The following is an 18,856-nucleotide window of genomic DNA, read 5'->3' as shown; positions in this document are numbered from 1 at the left end:
ACACTCAGCAAGAGCCAGGGGCAGAAGGAATCAGGACCGATGACATACCAAGCTAGGCACGGAGGAGACAGGTAGCTCAAACACGCAAGAACACAGCCTGAGAGAGAGGGAGAGAGAGAGAGAGAGAGAGAGAGAGGGAGAGAGAGAGAGAGAGAATGAGAGAGAGAGAGAGAATGAGAGAGAGAGAGAGAGAGAATACCTTTCACACGGTGTGAACTGTGTCATGTGGGCAGCTCATTTTAATAACCCATGATAGGCATCTAGACTCGAAATCAAACATTTGATCACATTTGATCACTGAGTGAAACCTGATTTCTCATTTATAGGGCCTTCATTTACCCCTGAGAGAAAATAAGCATTCACTAATGGATTATTATGGGATGTATGGGTAGCTGACTCTTTTGTCAACCAATGATTGAACACTTACATCGATCATCAAGCCTCTCTAGAATAGGTTATTGTCATTAGTTTGACAACAACAAAGAAGCAATAACTCATAATGTATGAGTAATTCTTTCCATGATCTTTGATAGAATGAGTTCTCAGTCGTGTCTAAGGTTGCTTTAGGGAGTAGCTGCTTCACGATTGGGGCGAGTAGTAGTAACCAGCCCTAGTTGTATCTCCCCTGTCACCAACATCATCTCAAATCCACAGTCACGCTTCACTGTTTTGGGAGCAACATGTGACCTCACGTCAGTGTCTCGAGCGGGTCAGCCTGAGAGAGGAAGAAGGCGTCGTCCTTTTCAGAAAGTGAACCGTCAGATCTCGCCACACCAATTCTCTCCTCTCGTCTACTCCACCTTTCCTCTTCCTCCACCCCTCTCTCACGCTCTCTAACTCATGCTGTCATGTCAGTTTATTGAGTCAGTTGACAAATTTCTCCCCCCCCCCCCCCCACTCCCTCTTCTTCCATGTCAGTTGTCTCCTTGAGTTGCCATGTCTCTCAACTAGGCCATCCCTGGCCCGGGCTCTGTTGTATATGGCCTGGATGCTAGGCTGCCTGCTCTCCTTTCTCGCCTGTGTGTGTGCGTGCGTGTGTGTTTGTGTGCGTGTCTGCGTGTGTGTGTGTGTGTGTGTGTGTGTGTGTGTGTGTGTGTGCACATGTGTGTTTGTGTGCTGTCTTGGCATGCTAATCAGGGTCATGGCTAAACACAGACTGTACGCTACCCTCTCCAGCGTTCTCGTGTGCATCCGCTCAAGCAGCACTGGGTCTGTGACGAAGAGCAAAACATCACCCCCCAGAACGGCCCATGTTCATTCATATCTAACTCCTTCTCTCGCTCTCTCCTCTCTCTCCTTTTAAGCAGTGCCAGCAGTACCATGTCCAAGCCAACAGGGGGCGGCGTCAATGATGTCACCCGCTTCCTGACGTTGGGGGTGACGCCGGGCTCCCCCACCGCCAACTCCACGGCCTCGTTCTCATCGGCCAGCCAGGCTGACTGGGCGGCCAAGAGGCTGGTGTGGGTCCCCTCAGAGAAGCATGGCTTCGAGGTGAGCTCCCCCTGGCCCGCTGGAGAGGGCGTGGTTCACTCAGCCACTCAGCCTCGTCTGAGATCATGACTGTGGAAAAACTATAAGAATCTGGGTTTGGATGGGCGACTCTGTGATTGTGTCAGATCTGATATTCCACCATATTCATTTTCTATTATCTACAGTGGAAATTGTTTTCTGGTAAATAATTAGCTTTGGGTGTGTACATGCCTCTCCACTGTTGGGTGTGTCAAACAGGTGAGACGAGGCGAGGCAGTGTGGGTGTGTCTGTGTGTGTGAGTGTCTGCGTGTGTGTCAGTGTGTGAGTGTTTGTGTTGTTTGTGTGTCAGTGTCAGTGTGGGCTGTCTTGTCTGTGATTGTGTGTAATGTGTTCATGTGTGCACGTGAACTGTAATGAGTGGCCATTCGCTGTGTATTTCCCTGCGTTTGGACTCTTCTACTGCTTTGTTCTCTCCACGGCCGCCTATTGAAGTCCTTGTGATTCCTGCTAAACACATTTAGACCTAACCACTACCATGAGGCCGCAGCTCGCCTCCTTTGTCCCGCTGCTTTGTAACGCAAAATAATATTCCAGCAGCGTGCACATCTATTTGGTCTTTCTTTCAGAGAAAGCGACACATGAATGCGAGTTCCGTCTTATCTTGTGCCGTCTCTCTCTCTCTCTGTCTCTCCCCCTCTGTCTCTCTCCCTCATGCCATTGGGCAGCTTTGATAGAGGGCTCTATGAATAGAACAATACTCTCCTTCAGCCTGCTAATAGTAAAGAGGCCAGAGCCAAAGACACTGACTTCATTTTACACTCATGATCTGAGAGAAGGACTCACTCATTCATATACACACAGCACGCACATGGGCCCATAGACACACACACACACACGTAAATGAGCACATACAGTACACACACACATGCACACACATAGGCACACACACACACACAGACACACCCACATTCTCAACTGTACATGCAAATACACTCCATCTCCATCGTATATAGACGACAATGCCCATTCTGGTGGTATCCTTGAGTCTTGAAACACACACACACACGCACACACACGCGCGCTGCGCGCGCGCACACGCACACGCAAGGACAGTCTATCGGCGTTGGCGGCCTCCTGACCTCATGCTTCACACTGCTGACAGCATCTCCTCCAGTCAGTTGACCACAACATGAAGAATGTGCTGCTCTGAGGGACACTTCCCGTCGCCTCCATCACGCCTCTTCACTGCTATTGTGTCAATGTTCTCACTGTGTGTGTGTGTGTGTGTGTGTGTGTCTCTCTCTCTTTCTCTCTCTCTCTCCCTCACTCTCTCTCTTTCCCCGTCTCTCTCTCTCTGTTTCTGTCTCTCTGTGTGTCTCTCTTTGTCTCTCTGTCTCTCCCCCTGTGTCTGTCACTGTCTCTCTCTCTCCCTGTCTCTCCCTCTCTCTCTCTCTCTCTCTCTCTCTCTTTCAACAATTCTCCCACATGTGCCCTCTACCCCCATCTCTCCCCGTCTCTCCCCGCTGTCTTTTGCTCTCTATTTCTTCCAATTTCCTCCTCTCCTCCTCTCTCTCTCTCTCTCTCTCTCTCTCTCTCTCTCTCTCTCTCTCTCTCTCTCTCTCTCTCTCTCTCTCTCTCTCTCTCCCTCACTCACTCTCTCTCTCTCAATGTTTCTATTTATCTCCTTGTCCTCCCCTCTTTCCACTCTATATATCTCTATCAATACTCTCACACTTTACTCCCCTGTCTTCATCTCTCCTCTCTGTCTCCCCCCTCTCTCCCCCCCCTCTCTCTCTCTCATTCCTCCCCTCTCCATCTCTCCCCTCTCCATCTCTCTCCTCTCTGTCTCCCCTCTCTCTCTCTCTCTCTGTCTCTCTCTCTCTCTCTTTCCGCCCCTCTCCATCTCTCCCCTCTCCATCTCTCTCCTCTCTGTCTCCCCTCTCTCTCTCTCTCTCTATCTCTCTCTCTCTCTCTTTCCGCCCCTCTCCATTCCTCTCTCTCTCCTCTCGATGTCTCTCTGTCTATCTCCCCCCCACCCCCCCACCCCCCCCCACCCCTACCCCAGTCGGCCAGCATCCGGGAGGAGCGCGGGGACGAGGTAGAGGTGGAGCTGACAGACAGCCAGAGGAAGCTCACCCTGTCCAGGGAGGAGGTGCAGCGGATGAACCCGCCGCGCTTCAGCAAGGTGGAGGACATGGCCGACCTGACCTGTCTGAACGAGGCCTCGGTGCTGCACAACCTGCGGGAGAGATACTACTCCGGCCTCATCTACGTGAGTCGGGGGGGGGGCGCTGTGGAGGAAACACATGCATTTCATTAGTGCAGACGTGTACACACACATACACACATTTTCACCACACACACACACACACACACACACACACACACACATATACACATGCACACACACACACACACACACACACACACACACACACACGTACCCACACACACACACTCACTCACACCCCCAAACACATACATATATACTCACGCCCCCCCCAGCCCCACCCCCCGCACACACGCGTACCCACACACACACTCGCACCCACATACACACACACACACACACACACACACCAGTGGCGGCTGCTGGTCTTTCAAAGAGAAGGTATTTTTTCGGCCTACATCATATAAAGTTTCAATTTATGTATATGTAAATTATGCTCTCTGTTCCTTTTGAAGGAAATGCTCTGTCATACCGAACTAGCTGTCTTTTCCAGTGACTTGACCAGTGTACTCTCAATGGCCAGCAGAGCTAGGCTGCTTAAACGGCCTTGGCCCATTGTGTTATGGGTGTAGGACTTGAGCCGCTTTAAACAGGAAAAGCTCCTTTCTACACCTGCAGATGTAGCTCCAATAGTTGCCACTAATGAGAACAGTTTGTTAAGCTGAGGCATTGCACTGTCCAACTCCATATCTTTAAGGAACACCAAGAGATCACACAGCTTTCCCCTGTCACCCTGCAAGTCCTGATCTGAATACAGGCCTCAGGCTCCCTGAATCAAAGTGATTAAGAGTGATTCAGATTCCCTGAATCAGGCCAACTACCAAAACAATATTAAACTTGAACAAGGAATTATGTTAAACTGAAACAAGGAATTGTATGTATAAGTGTATGAAATGTACAATGAAAATTGTAGCAAAAGCAAATATCAAGAAATAGGTTGCAGTTACTTTCGACTCACTTGCAAAATCCACGATGGGACTGAGGACTAAAGAGAGCTACGGCTACTTTGAGCCGCTTTAAACAGGAAAAGCTCCTTTCTACACCTGCAGATGTAGCTCCAATAGTTGCCACTAATGAGAACAGTTTGTTAAGCTGAGGCATTGCACTGTCCAACTCCATATCTTTAAGGAACACCAAGAGATCACACAGCTTTCCCCTGTCACCCTGCAAGTCCTGATCTGAATACAGGCCTCAGGCTCCCTGAATCAAAGTGATTAAGAGTGATTCAGATTCCCTGAATCAGGCCAACTACCAAAACAATATTAAACTTGAACAAGGAATTATGTTAAACTGAAACAAGGAATTGTATGTATAAGTGTATGAAATGTACAATGAAAATTGTAGCAAAAGCAAATATCAAGAAATAGGTCGCAGTTACTTTCGACTCATTTGCAAAATCCACGATGGGACTGAGGACTAAAGAGAGCTACGGCTACTTTTTATAGTTCAAAATCGCTGTCAATCAAACGGCAACTCAGTCTTTCGCAGACCCTCCAATTATCACGCAGAAGCCCAGCGTCCAGGCCAGCCCACTCCTCCATTCACCCTCAGAGACGCTGAGCGTTCGTGGGAGGGACATAATCGCCAGCATTATCCAATGACCGTCGACGCACTAAAAAAGCTGTTCTATGCAGCCCCATTAAAGTCGATGGACGCTGAGCTTCAACAGGCAAATGCACTGTGACGCTACGGGAATGTATGAGAAGGAAATCAAGTCAGCCGATAAGCGGCTGATTCTGAATGAACTCGTCTTCGAGATGGACGTGTTCTAACGCATTTTTAGTCAATGAAATGTTAACAAAACAGTATATATTTAACCATTTCATTTTTTAAATTTTAGGGGAAGCTGAGCTTCCTTTGCAGTCTTAGAGAAATCGCCACTGACACACACACATACATATACATACTCACGCCCCCCCCAGCTCCACCCCAGCCCCACCCCCACACACACGCACACACACACACACACATACACAGATATACAAACCTATACACACATTCACATCCACACATTAATGAATCATTCAATCATACATACATACTTCCACGCATCCCCCCCCCCCACACACACACACACACACATACATACATACATACATACATACATACATACATACATACATACTTAACGGTATTACAGGCTAAAGCCACATAGACCAGGACATACTAGGAACAGTGTGTCTGTGTGTGTGGTGGTGAAGCCTGCAGGGTGTTGTGGGAGTTTGTGCGCTAGTCTCCAGCACTCTGGCATCACCTGTGAAACCGATAGGGAAGGGTTGATTGAGGCTTGGGGTCGTTTTACAAAGTTATTCCTGTGTGTGTGCGTGTATGTGGGTGTGTGTGGGTGTGTGTGTGGGTGGGTGCATGAGGGGGATGGGGGTACAAGGCTCTCTGGTTACTATTGCAAAGAGGGGGCACACGGGCGAGAGTTAATATTGCTTGTCTTTGCTCTTGTGTGTTTGTGTATGTGTTTTGTGTGATGTGCACATTCTGCACATGTGTGTCTGTGTGTGTATTTACATGTGTGTGTGTGTGTGTGTATGTGCGTGTGCGGTTGCTTGTGTGTGTGTGTGTTTGTGGGCATGTGCGGTTGCTTGTGTGTGTGTGTGTGTGTGTGTGTGTGTGTGTGTGTGTGTGTGTGTGTGTGTAGACCTACTCAGGGCTGTTCTGCGTGGTGGTCAACCCCTACAAGAACCTGCCGGTCTACACCGAGTCCATCGTGGAGATGTACCGCGGCAAGAAGCGCCACGAGATGCCCCCGCACATCTACGCCATCTCCGAGGCGGCCTACCGCAGCATGCTGCAAGGTACGCCCCAGACCCCCCCGCTACCTCTGACCCGTAGCAAACATCCACCGCCCCTTATCAGCCACTCTGTGGTCGTAAAACATAATCACACTCCTTCACCCGTTATTTATGATCCTGAGACCTGCTCCCTGAGCAACACGCAAAGTTATGTCATCTTTTGTCAAGTGGGTGTTGTACAGGTGAGAGAGGACAACCTTTGGCAAGGAGCTAGACCTAAGGCGGCGAGGCGAAACGCCACAACCGGTTTAGATGAACGGCTTAAGCTGACACTCAGTCATAATGATGATGGGTACATACACAAACACACACTCATCATCATGATGATGGGTGCGCTCATGTCCTCCCACCGACATGTCCTAATGTCCTAACTATGTTTGTTAAAAAGCCATTATGGGGCAATGTTTTGACGTATGAGATTATATGGATAAGAACGAGTCTGCCTTTCAATGCCACTCCCATTATTTCTCACATTCTGAGAATCAAGGCACATTTCCTCTCTCCCCCCCCCCCCCCACACCCTTCATTCGTGGGAATGGTAATAGCAACATCTGAATAAAAAAGAGCCTGCCGGTAAATCAGAGAGCCCATTGTGTCTGACACCAGGGTGGTGTGCTGCTGCTAAAGGAAGACCAGTTGAGCGAGACTCCTGCTTTTTTCATACCAAATCACAACATCTCTGTGAACAAAGTTCACAGAAGTTCACAGACAGGTTCCGACTGAAGTGGGGACAGACAAGTGAATGTTGGTTTATGCTTTCTGGAAGCAATGCTTGAATGGGATATAACACAAACAGTGTGCAGATTAAGCAGGGTTTTATAATGAGGTCCATGGCTCTACTTGTTTTGCCAGTTAAACTGTGTGCAGGTTCAATGGAAAGTAAACACTACACCTTTGATCAAATATGGTTCAGAACAAGGACCAAAGTATAATCCAAATACCTCAAATGATTACGACGGAAGTTTTGTTCAGGGTTATAATTCGTTACCAGCGGCTATGCTATGACAGGATCTTAGTCAGTGATGGGGAACAGCATAACAAACATGATTCGAATAACAATGGATGTGAATCCTCTTTACCACACTGTCCATGTAACTGGCCTTGAACACGATGATTGCCTTATCATTGGGAGGAGGAACTGGTGTTGAAGCACATGTCACCAAGTCACTACGAGTCTGTCTGACCCTTCCCTTTCTATATCTCCCCTCCACAGACAGAGAAGACCAGTCAATACTGTGCACGTGAGTAGCCGGACTTTACCACTGTGATCGCTATGTGGAGATTGAAGGTCCATTGGCTTTGTGTCCTTGTGTCCGTGTGTGTGTGCGTGCGTGCATGTGTGTGTGTGTGTGGGTGCATGTGCTTGTGTGTGTGTGTGTGTGTGTGTGTGTGTGTGTTTCCATGGACATCAGTGTTTGTGTGTCTTGTGTCTCTACTTGTCTCAAGGCCTGCCATCTGCCGCCCCCCTTTTGTCCTCATGTCTTCCTTCCTCTCTTGCCCCTTCCTGTCATTGTAAAGGATCCCAGTTTATGTTCCCACTGAACTGGGGTTCTCACCCGCATTTTGGGGACAGAGCTTCTGTTTTGAGATCATGTCTTCCACCCAGACAGGGTTTACTAGCCCCGGGTAACCCCCCCCCACCCTGCACACCTGCTTTCTGTTTGGCCCTTGTGTGGTTCCCCTGCTCAGTAGGGGCTCCACACTCCAGGCTGATGAATGTGTGCTGGCTCCTTTGTTCCTGTGTTCCCTTCTCCTTATTCTGCTTGGATACACCTTTTACGATCCACACCATGTGTTGTGTGTGTTTATGGGTTTTTTTCTCTTTTGAGGATCCCACTTTTTGTAGAAAAAAGATTATATTCGACTGTCAACATGTATACATGTGTATCTGCGTGTGCGTGTGCATGTGCGTTTGTGTGTGTGTGTGTGTGTGTGTGTGTGTGTGTGTGTGCGCGTGGGGTTGTGTCTTCCAGAGGCGAGTCTGGTGCAGGGAAAACGGAGAACACTAAGAAGGTGATCCAGTACCTGGCCCACGTGGCCTCCTCCCACAAGACTGGAGCTCCGGGAAGAAACAAGGAGTCTTCTACGGTAGGCCCGCCCAGGGGGAATGGAGGGTGGGGAGGCCTTGTTAACGCGGGACTTTGCACTGCCTTTGCAGGAAGGATCAGGTGTTACTCGCACATGTCTTTCCGTGCTATCTCTCCATCCTCTCCATCTATCATCTATCAGTACACCTGCTGTACATGGCGGTGTGTTCATTCCAGTCTGCAATGACTTAACATTTTACTCTTGGGCATAACAAGTACCTTATCTTATTAAGGAACGGGCATAAAATGTATTTCACCTTCTCCCTTTCTTCCTTACTACTGTTTTCTCAAACGATATTGCTAAATCGTAACTATACATCTTACATAATATAATGCATGCAGAAAGCCTCCTAATCAGTAAGGCTGGGTTGGTTATTCCCTTCCATCGTCTCAATACTGTCTGATTCCCTCCTGCACTCACACTCCTCCCTTTCCTGTCTGTCTCTGTCTGCGGCTGTGCTCTCCTCCCTGCTTGCGCAGATGGACGGCACTAGGTCTCTACCTAGAGGCTGTATGGTGAACAGGGTGAGTGGTCCTGTCCTGTTCTATCCTCTTCTGGTCTACTCTGCTCTGAACTCACTCCTAATGACATGGCTAATGAGCCACTGACAGCTGGCTCAAAGAGCAACCCATCCCTTAAAAACCAACCCTCCGTGACCGCGCCCTCTATGGTGATACAGGGCACTGCAGGGGCTATTACCGATTCAGTGAAACTGATAGCAGACGATGCCACAAATAATTGATATCCCCTGGCACTCGTTAGCGCTAATTAAATTGTTTGCAATAGAAGAGATGGGGTCTAAACTGCTTTTCGGGGCGTTTGGTTTTGGGTGAGGTTGTTCTTTAGCTTCTGAAATGTACTGATGATATTTACAACAGTCTTTAATAACCAAGCACATAATATGTTGCATTTCTTTTCAAAATGTGTGTAGTCCTTGTTTTGTTGACGCTCTTCTTGTTTTTTGTATTGCTGTGTTATTTATTGTTTGTGTCCATTTAACTCATTTGTTGTTTATTTTTTCCACCCATCCTCTTCCTCCTTAAACCAATTGCTTTGTAACTCCCCAGAGTATGCAATATGTGAGTATAAAAGCGTACAAACGCTTACGTTATTTTATTTATTTATTTATTTGCTTAGAATTTTATGCTTATTCAGATGGTTTTAACATGTTGGAATATTAAGTATAACTCAATTCTATTTATTATTATAACATAGTATATATATATGATATGACTCTCAATGTAAGAGGACATGAAACACCATTGGCTAGCAGCATCTGAATAAAGCTGAATGAAGAGGGGGGCTTCACTCTGTTTATCACACAAACAAATGCTCCGGGATTTGTTTTCAAAACAAACAATATCCTTCTAATATTCACGGATGGCTAATAACGAGTACAGTTACATTGCACACACAACGGTAGAGTATGTCAAAAATGTTCCAAATGTTGGAATTTGAGATCAGGGCTCTTAGCGTAGTTGTCGAGGCTAGCTATTAGCATAGCTGTCATGTTTCAGTACGGACACAGGGAAGCGGCTCAGCAGGTGGTGGAGTTTATAGGTGTCAACTCAATGTACCCATTGTTTGAAATGTGTGCTTGTCATCAATCAAAACATCATCTGCGTCCTAGTCTGCGTGTGTTTGTGTGTGTTAGTGTGTGTACTGTATGTGTGCGCATGCTTGTGTGTGTTTATGTGTGTGTGTGTGTCTCCGCCTAATGTGGCTTGATGGTATTCTAGTCCATGTGTGTGTCGCAATCTCCCGCAGCTAACTCTGCTCACACAAACCGCCTGCAATAAAGTGTCTGCTTGCCCTCTGCTGTTGCTGCTGCTACTGCAACAATCGCTACTGCGCTTGCCAATGCGACAGCCAGAGTAATGTAATTCAGCAGACTTCAGCTACTGTAGATTATTAGCATCATAGATCTGCCTCCTGAGTACAGCAGCCAGCAACAAGCCTTCCACTTGGTCCCTTCCCTCACTGTGTGTCGGGGTGTACATTGCCTGCAGGGATGCCTGTTTAAATATTAATGCCATCACTTATGGACTAATTGATGAGCTCCTGTTAGGCTTTGAGGTGTGTGGGGGGGTGGTGGTGTTAAGACAGTGCTGGTTGTGGGAATGCTGTGTGTGCTACTGGTCCTCATGCCTCCGTTAGGCTGAATCCCTTTAGCGACATCTGTTTTATTGTTGGAAATGCAAAGAAAACAAATGATCAGAAGAAGCGTGGTGGTGCATTCTGGTGATGAGGGAGCCTGGAGGACCTGTCCTCCATGTGGGGGTGGTGGCTGTCTGGGAGCTGACCCAGGCTGTGCTGTGTGTCCCAGGGGGAGCTGGAGAGACAGCTGCTACAGGCCAACCCCATCCTGGAGGCCTTCGGCAACGCAAAGACCGTCAAGAACGACAACTCTTCCAGATTTGTAAGACGGGGTCTATGTAAAGCATTGAAATGACTTTGAAGGAACACAATAGTTGTTGATTATTTTATTATTATATGTAAAATATAGATATCATTATTATTATAATTATTATAATTAGTGGTAGTGGTGGTAGTAGTAGTTGTGGTACAAATACAATAACATTGAATTGTATATCTTATTAGTAGTTATTATTTGAATTATTATTATTTGAATGAATAAAGGAGCAGTAGTAGTACTAATAGTAGAAGTTGTAGTAGTAGTAACATTAATAGTAGCAGTCATGATTGATATTGTGTGTTGATATTGATTGACAAGATGTAATTGAGCTATTTATATTCTTTCCCTTCAGGGTAAATTCATTCGCATTAACTTCGATGTGGCTGGATACATCGTCGGTGCTAACATTGAGACCTGTATCCTTTCATGTAAACCCAAAAGCGGCCTGTTTGGGGTCCCCACTCACCACCCCATCTCTGTAGTGGACCCCAGTTCATAGCTAAAGGGACACACATAGAGGGCCCCTCCTGGTGTCCGACCCACTGAGCGTGTAGCGACCCTTGACCCCTGAGCCCAGACCTCCTGGAGAAGTCCCGGGCCATCCGCCAGGCCAAAGACGAGAGGACCTTCCACATCTTCTACCAGCTGCTGTCTGGGGCGTCAGACGCCACGAGGGGTGAGGAGAGCGGCACACAGAGCTACAGAGATGCATACATGTCAAATGTGTGACTTGTGAAGCCCTTTGAGACCGCAATAAACCCTTTCACAGAGGTGTCACACATTACACTTGTTAAAGGTGTGCCATGTTTATACACCAGGGCACCAGTAGACTAAACAAAAGATAAACTAAGACCTGTTCCCCTGGTACAGAACAGTAACAGACCCATAATTAGTGTTATGAGAAACGTGTTGGTCTTCTGAGGACATTTATGTGAAATAATCCATTGTGGTTTAAGTGCCACATGAATAAATGTGACTGGACTCGGATTAGCTACACACACATTAAGAATCCAGAACGACAAAACACTCATTTCAACACTTTCTTCCCTGAAGGTGAAGGTGTTCCTTACCCGTCACCGATCCACACCCACAAGCTTCAAACCACTAGCACACCGTGTAGGGTGGATGTTACTCTGGAGTCCATACTCGCTCACCTCGTGTTCTGTCACCTGATTGGTCGCCTCTCCTTCTCCTCTCCCCAGCCGACCTGTTGCTAGGGAACCCTGACGAGTACCGCTTCCTGAGCGGGGGCTCCATCCCCATCCCGGGCCAGAGCGACGCTGATAACTTCACCCAGACCATGGACTCCATGACCATCATGGGCTTCAGCCCCGAGGAGTCCCTGGGTAAGAGTCAGGGGCAGTGAAGGACTGGGATCAAAAAACGTCCCTGGCATTTGCACATTATAACAGGCCCCCGCAGGTGGAATTGTTGAGGGGGGGGGGGGGGGTGGTTGCGGGCGGACAGGATTGTTGACCGGGGGGGGGGGGGGGGGGGGGGGTTGTTGCGGGCGGACAGGATTGTTGACTGACTGGCGGAGCAAGGTTGGCATTGCGCGGTAGCAGTAAAAGACCGTCAATGCACACTATTTATGCTTGATAGTGTGCCGAGAGATAATGTGGGGCCGCCGTTGTGACGAAGGGGCCGCGCGAACCCGACAAGCATGCCGCTCCGTGATTGGCCGGACTGTCCAGTCCGTCACTGGTCAGGGGGGTCAGGGAGGAGGGCTGGGTGGGCTGAGTTAAGGTTAGAGTTAAGGTTAGAGAGTAGTAAGACTGACTTACATGTGTAAGTCACATATAAGAGTCAAATATAAAGTATATTAAATAAATATCAGGATCATCTCTACAGGCTGGGTTTGTTGAAAGGTTCCAGGTCAAATGTTCTGGGTTTTGAACCCCCCCCCCCCCCCCACGTCAGTCGTCTACCTACGGGCATCCCTGAGCAAGATTCATAACCCCTCCCTGCTGGTTAACGACATCAAGGACAAAACATCAATGACTGGCGCCTTGAATTAAAGCCTTGAATTACAGCGCCTCATAAGTTTGACCTAATGTGTTGCCATGTTATACCTCATTATTTTCTTCTCCTCCTCCTCTGTTTTCCCCTGTCTGGCCCGTAGCCATGTTAAAGGTCATCTCTGCGGGTCTTCAGTTTGGGAACATCTCCTTCACCAAGGAGAAGAACCACGACCAGGCCTCCATGCCCGACGACACGGCTGCCCAGAAAATGTGCCACCTGCTGGGCATCAGTGTGGTGGAGTTCACCCGAGCCATCCTCACACCCAGGATCAAAGTAGGGCGGGAATACGTCCAGAAAGCCCAGACCAAAGAGCAGGTGAGGACTTTACGTCTATCTATCCATCTGTCCGTCTGTTAATCAATCCTCCTAGCCATCGTATACATATAAATACATGGCCTGTTGAGCCCTTTTGAGACTGTACCAGTGATTAAGGGCTACACAAATCAAATCAAATCGAATTGAACCATCTTGTCCCGTCATGTGACCCGTATTCCTGGTCTCTGTCTCCAGGCAGACTTTGCGGTGGAGGCCCTGGCCAAGGCTACGTACGAGCGTCTGTTCAGATGGCTGGTCCACCGGATCAACAGAGCTCTGGACCGCCGGCAGAGGCAGGGCGCCTCCTTCATAGGCATCCTGGACATCGCTGGCTTTGAGATCTTCCAGGTGGGGTTGGTGTCTTCTTGCGTTCGGTCTGTATTATCTCCTTCAGGCAGACTCTCGTATAAATAATTGCATGCGTATATTTAGTATGAATGTTGTGTATTCTGTGATGAAAATATAAATAGAGGCACTGTGGTGTGTGTGTGTGTGTGTGTGTGTGCGCGCGCGCACGTGCATGAAGCCTGTCGTTAAATCTTTATCGTCTAGTTAAATCTTAACGTTGAGTTGAACCTGCTGACTGAAGCGCGCCGGCCCCCTCGGCTGCGGTGGTCTTCTTAACTCCTCTCTCCTTGGCCTCCTCCTCCCCCCTCCCAGCTGAACTCCTTTGAGCAGCTGTGCATCAACTACACCAACGAGAAGCTGCAGCAGCTCTTCAACCACACCATGTTCATCCTGGAGCAGGAGGAGTACCAGCGCGAGGGCATCGAGTGGAACTTCATCGACTTCGGCCTGGACCTGCAGCCCTGCATCGACCTCATCGAGAGACCGGTACGCACGCACGCACGCCGCACGCACGCACGCACGCATGCATGCACGCACGCACGCACGTGCACACACACACACACACACACACACACAGAGGGTTCATGACCAAGTTGGACACATGTGTGTCCGGTGGTGCTATTTCATTGCATATGGATCACAAATCTAAACTCTGTTCTGCAGACAGATGTCAGATATGGCCATATTAAGGGTCAGGCTTAGCCCAGGAGGTAGAGCAGGTTGACTTGTGACTTGTAAGGTTGCTAGTTCGATCCCCGGCTCCTCCTAGCTGTGTGAGTGTCGACGTGTCCCTGAGCAAGACACTTAACCCTAACTGCTCCTGACCAGCTGGCTGTCGCCTTGCATGGTTGACTCCGCCGTCGGTGTGTATTAACCGGCGTCTGCTAAACACCGTAAATGTAAATGTTAATATCCGTACATGAAAGGCCATTATGGAAAGGGCACATTACGGACTAGCCGCAACCTCACGTTGATTTAGTTTGGATGCAGAGTGGTCTTCCGTTCCCTGTCCGCATTTCCAATTACTTAGTGTGCGCACAGTGGCGCATGCATCTAACCAAGCCACATTCATGGGTTTAATGGCTGCACCCCCCCCCCCCCCCCTCCTTCCCCAGGCCCACCCCCCGGGCGTCCTGGCTCTGCTGGATGAGGAATGCTGGTTTCCCCGGGCGACGGACCGCTCCTTTGTGGACAAGCTGTCTGGTGAACAAGGCACCCATCCCAAGTTCTTCAAGCCCCGACAGCCGCGCCAGGAGGCCGACTTCGCCATCATTCACTACGCCGGAAAGGTAGTGAAGCTCTGCTGAATGCGTCAGACCGTTCCATTGATACTTTATAAGAGCGCGGGTCACACGTTGACGCTACAGAATAGTGTAGTGGTCGACTCACCGCTGAAGGGCGGCTGGTTTGAAGGCCGACGTCCGTAGTCTAGTTGTAAACATCCTTGTGAAAAAGGCCACGCCCATGTTTGCCCTCAGTCACTTTTGATGAAAAAATTGGAAAATAAATGTCAATTAGGAAAAAGTGAATAATGAAGACTGGACTACAGTATACCGAGCTGTGTACCGGTGTCATAAGGCGTGTGCTTGTTATTGTCGACCAGGTGGACTACAAGGCCAACGACTGGCTGGTGAAGAACATGGATCCGCTGAACGACAACGTGGCGTCTCTCCTCCACCAGTCCTCGGACCACTTCATCTCTGAGCTGTGGAGAGAGGGTGAGGCCCGCGCCCCCAGAGTCACATCAGCCTCCGAGTGCTTTCCTTTATTCTGGTGCACAGTATATAATGTTGTTGTTTTTTGATGCCATTTTACTTTGATGTCAAAAATCGGACTTGTTTACATTGTTTTTTTATGCAATAACCAATTTCGCATTAATGACCTCGGCTGCACAGTATAATGACTTTATTTATCTCTCTTTTGTTTCTCTCTATCATTTAACAATCATTTTTTGACATCTCTTCTGTTGTTTCTGCCCTCCTCCTCCTCCTTCTCCTCCTCCTCCTCCTCCTCCTCCTCCTCCTGTTGCTCCTTGTGTACTCTCCATCTCATCCTGCTTATTAACAATCCTCATCCATCCTGCTCCCTTCCCACTCACCTCCTTCCCTTCCCCCCCCCCCCCCCCCCCCCTCCCTGTTTCTTCCTCCATACCTTCTTTCCTCTCCTGTGCATCCTTCGGCTTCCCGCCTCAGACATTCAGACTCTTCCTCGTGTTTACTTCTTTGACTCCTATGCCACGATCCAGGCTAATGGCGGCGACAGTAGGTGTCCTTCTCCTCCACGACTCTCCTCGCCGCATCCCTCCGTCCTGCCTTTCACCCCCACCCCCTCCCCCCTTTTTTGGTTGTTGTCTGTCTGTATGTTTGTTTTTGTTCTGTTTGGACGAGTTAGCTAGCCTTATGTTTTTGTGTGTGTTCGATAGCGCGTGTGAGCTTGTTTCGTAGTTTAGGCTTTTGTGTTTGTAGTTTAGGCGTTTTGTGTTTGTAGTTTAGGCGTTTTGTGTTTGTAGTTTAGGCGTTATGTGTTTGTAGTTTAGGTGTTTTGTGTTTGTAGTTTAAGCATTTTGTGTTTGTAGTTTAGGCGTTTTGTGTTTGTAGTTTAGGCGTTTTGTGTTTGTAGTTTTCCAAGTTGTGTTGTTGGCTGCCATCGTTGACGTCGGCAGACTGACGGCGTTCGTTGGCTTCTAGCGAGCGTGCTGTGGTTGTGTTAGCCAGCTCTTCATCACTTATACATGCATACCTAATTCATTTTAATTCTGTAGCACATAATCACAGTAGTCACGCATCTTCATTGAAGCGACATCTAGTTTTCTTCATCTGGGCAATATTCAGGATTGCAAAAAATGAATCGAAAAAACATTCTCTGTTTACAAATGTTTGTGCAAACAGTAGACAAAATGTAATCCTGAATATGCGCCAAAGTCCATTCATACCATCTAATTTCCCAAGCCAGCCAGAGTCTGAGATAGTTGATGAGTTTGGCAAACTGGGCTCCATTTTGGCTTTAAAGATCGGGTAAAGAAGCCGCCTCCTTATGAAGTGACTTTAGAACCAAAATGGTTTCAGTCCAAACTCAACAGCTTGAATCACATGTGTAGCGCTGGCCCTCGTTATCTTCACTGATTATTAACCAATCGGTGGCTTAGTAATAAGACATATTATGTGTGTGTGCGTGCCTGCGTGTGTGTGCGTGTGTGTGTCCCTGTGTGTGTGTGTTTGCCTGTGTTGCGCGTGTGTGTGTGTGTGTGTGTGTGCGTGGTTGTGTGTGCAGTGGAGAGGATCGTGGGTCTGGACCAGGTGTCCAGCGGGGAGAGCAGCGGTCCCGTGACGTTCGGGCGGCCGGACTGAAGACCAAGAAGGGGATGTTCCGCACGGTGGGCCAGCTGTACAAGGAGTCGCTCACCAAGCTGATGGCCACGCTCCGGAACACCAACCCCAACTTCCTGCGCTGCATCATCCCCAACCACGAGAAGAAGGTGAGGCCTCCGCCCCGGCCCTCCACCACCATGTCCTCTCTCTACCCAAATATAACATATAGATTAAATATATATATATATCCAAATTGCTTTCAGATTTTTCTTCCCACAATTCCTCTAATTTCCTTCTTCCCTATGGCCACCCCCCTCACTCTTTCCCCCAAAACACACTATTTCCTCCATTCCTTTATCAAAACATGGCCTTTCCTCTTTCTGTGGACCATTCCTTTCCCATCCCCCCCCCCCCCCCCCCTGTCCCTGTCTCCCATGTGTTTCTGGTCCTCCTCCCCCCTCCCCCCCCCCCCCTGTCCCTGTCTCCACGTGTTCTGGTCCTCCTCCCCCCTCCCCCCCCTCCCCTCTGTCCCTGTCTCCACGTGTTCTGGTCCTCCTCCCCCCTCCCCCCTCCCCTCTGTCCCTGTCTCCATGTGTTCTGGTCCTCCTCCCCCCTCCCCCTCCCCTCTGTCCCTGTCTCCATGTGTTCTGGTCCTCCTCCCCCCTCCCCCCTCCCCTCTGTCCCTGTCTCCATGTGTTTCTGGTCCTCCTCCCCCTCCCCCCCCCCCCCCTCTGTCCCTGTCTCCACGTGTTCTGGTCCTCCTCCCCCCTCCCCCCCTCCCTCTGTCCCTGTCTCCATGTGTTCTGGTCCTCACCGGTCCCCCCTCTCCCCCCCTCTCCCCCCTCTCTCCCCACTAGGCTGGTAAGCTGAGTCCCAACCTGGTCCTGGACCAGCTGCGGTGTAACGGGGTTCTGGAGGGGATCCGTATCTGCAGGACAGGGCTTCCCCAACCGCATCCCCTTCCAGGAGTTCAGACAGAGGTAGGGGCACTGTGTGTGTGTGTGTGTGTGTGTGTGTGTGTGTGTGCGAGTGTGTGTGTGTGTGTGTGTGTGTGTGTGTGTGTGTGTGTGTGTGTGTGTGCATGTGTGTGTGCGAGTGTGTGTGTGTGTTGGAAGGAGGGATTGTTCTTGTTGTCCCCCTGTGTTAGAAGCTATACAAGACAGCCCACTCAAGCAATTCCACACCTTTCACAACCATCTGTCTCTCTCTCACACACACACACATACACACACACACACACACACACACACACACACACACACACACACACACACACACACACACACACACACACACACACACACACACACACACACACACACACGCACAATAACACCCCTCACTCAAGCTCCTCATCCATCACCTCTAAATGTGTTTAAAACTAAATACAGATTTTTCTACCTATCTTAGATACGAGATCCTGACTCCCAACGCCATAACCTCGCACCTTCATGGACGGGAAGCAGGCGTCAGAGCTCATGGTGATCCCCCGCCCCCCACCGCCGGCAGCAGCCACACTCCACCACAGTCTCAACTCACAAACAGAGAGCTGCCACCACCACCACCACCACCACCACCACCACCACCACCCACTCCCTGCATAACCCCCACCCGCCCCTCTCCGCCTCCGCAGATCCGGGCCCTGGAGCTGGACCACAACCTGTTCCGCGTGGGCCAGAGCAAGGTGTTCTTCCGGGCCGGCGTGCTGGGCCACCTGGAGGAGGAGCGCGACCTGAAGATCACTGACACCATCATCCGCTTCCAGAGCGCCGCCCGCGGATACCTGGCCCGCAAGTACGACCCCCCCCCCCCCCCCCTGCCCCGCTGGGCCCAAACTAGCTAGCTAGCTGCCGA

At 49.4% G+C, this 18,856-nt stretch overlaps 1 protein-coding gene across 1 annotated transcript in view; it reads left to right on the top strand.

The window, feature by feature from the left end:
- Positions 1–1,311: 1,311 nt before the first annotated feature.
- Positions 1,312–18,856, top strand: part of myh14 (myosin, heavy chain 14, non-muscle) — a gene marked incomplete at its 3' end in the record, with an annotated part of 24,829 nt that continues 7,284 nt past the window's right edge. The window contains 23 exon segments of the mRNA XM_084471061.1: positions 1,312–1,491; positions 3,537–3,743; positions 6,352–6,508; positions 7,719–7,746; positions 8,479–8,593; positions 9,073–9,117; positions 10,920–11,012; positions 11,362–11,425; positions 11,587–11,685; positions 12,212–12,355; positions 13,132–13,346; positions 13,542–13,694; positions 14,007–14,180; positions 14,810–14,983; positions 15,298–15,412; positions 15,887–15,955; positions 16,965–17,027; positions 17,030–17,169; positions 17,860–17,937; positions 17,939–17,982; positions 18,413–18,440; positions 18,442–18,483; positions 18,636–18,830. Of these exon segments, the coding sequence (XP_084327187.1) occupies positions 1,321–1,491; positions 3,537–3,743; positions 6,352–6,508; positions 7,719–7,746; positions 8,479–8,593; positions 9,073–9,117; positions 10,920–11,012; positions 11,362–11,425; positions 11,587–11,685; positions 12,212–12,355; positions 13,132–13,346; positions 13,542–13,694; positions 14,007–14,180; positions 14,810–14,983; positions 15,298–15,412; positions 15,887–15,955; positions 16,965–17,027; positions 17,030–17,169; positions 17,860–17,937; positions 17,939–17,982; positions 18,413–18,440; positions 18,442–18,483; positions 18,636–18,830 (2,613 nt within the window). The 5' untranslated portion in view covers positions 1,312–1,320.

This window comes from Micromesistius poutassou (genome assembly GCF_964030765.1).
Source record: "Micromesistius poutassou genome assembly, chromosome: 8".
NCBI lineage: Eukaryota > Metazoa > Chordata > Actinopteri > Gadiformes > Gadidae > Micromesistius > Micromesistius poutassou.
Note: the sequence above shows the minus strand (reverse complement) of the source record. Positions and strands in the feature narration are given on the sequence as shown.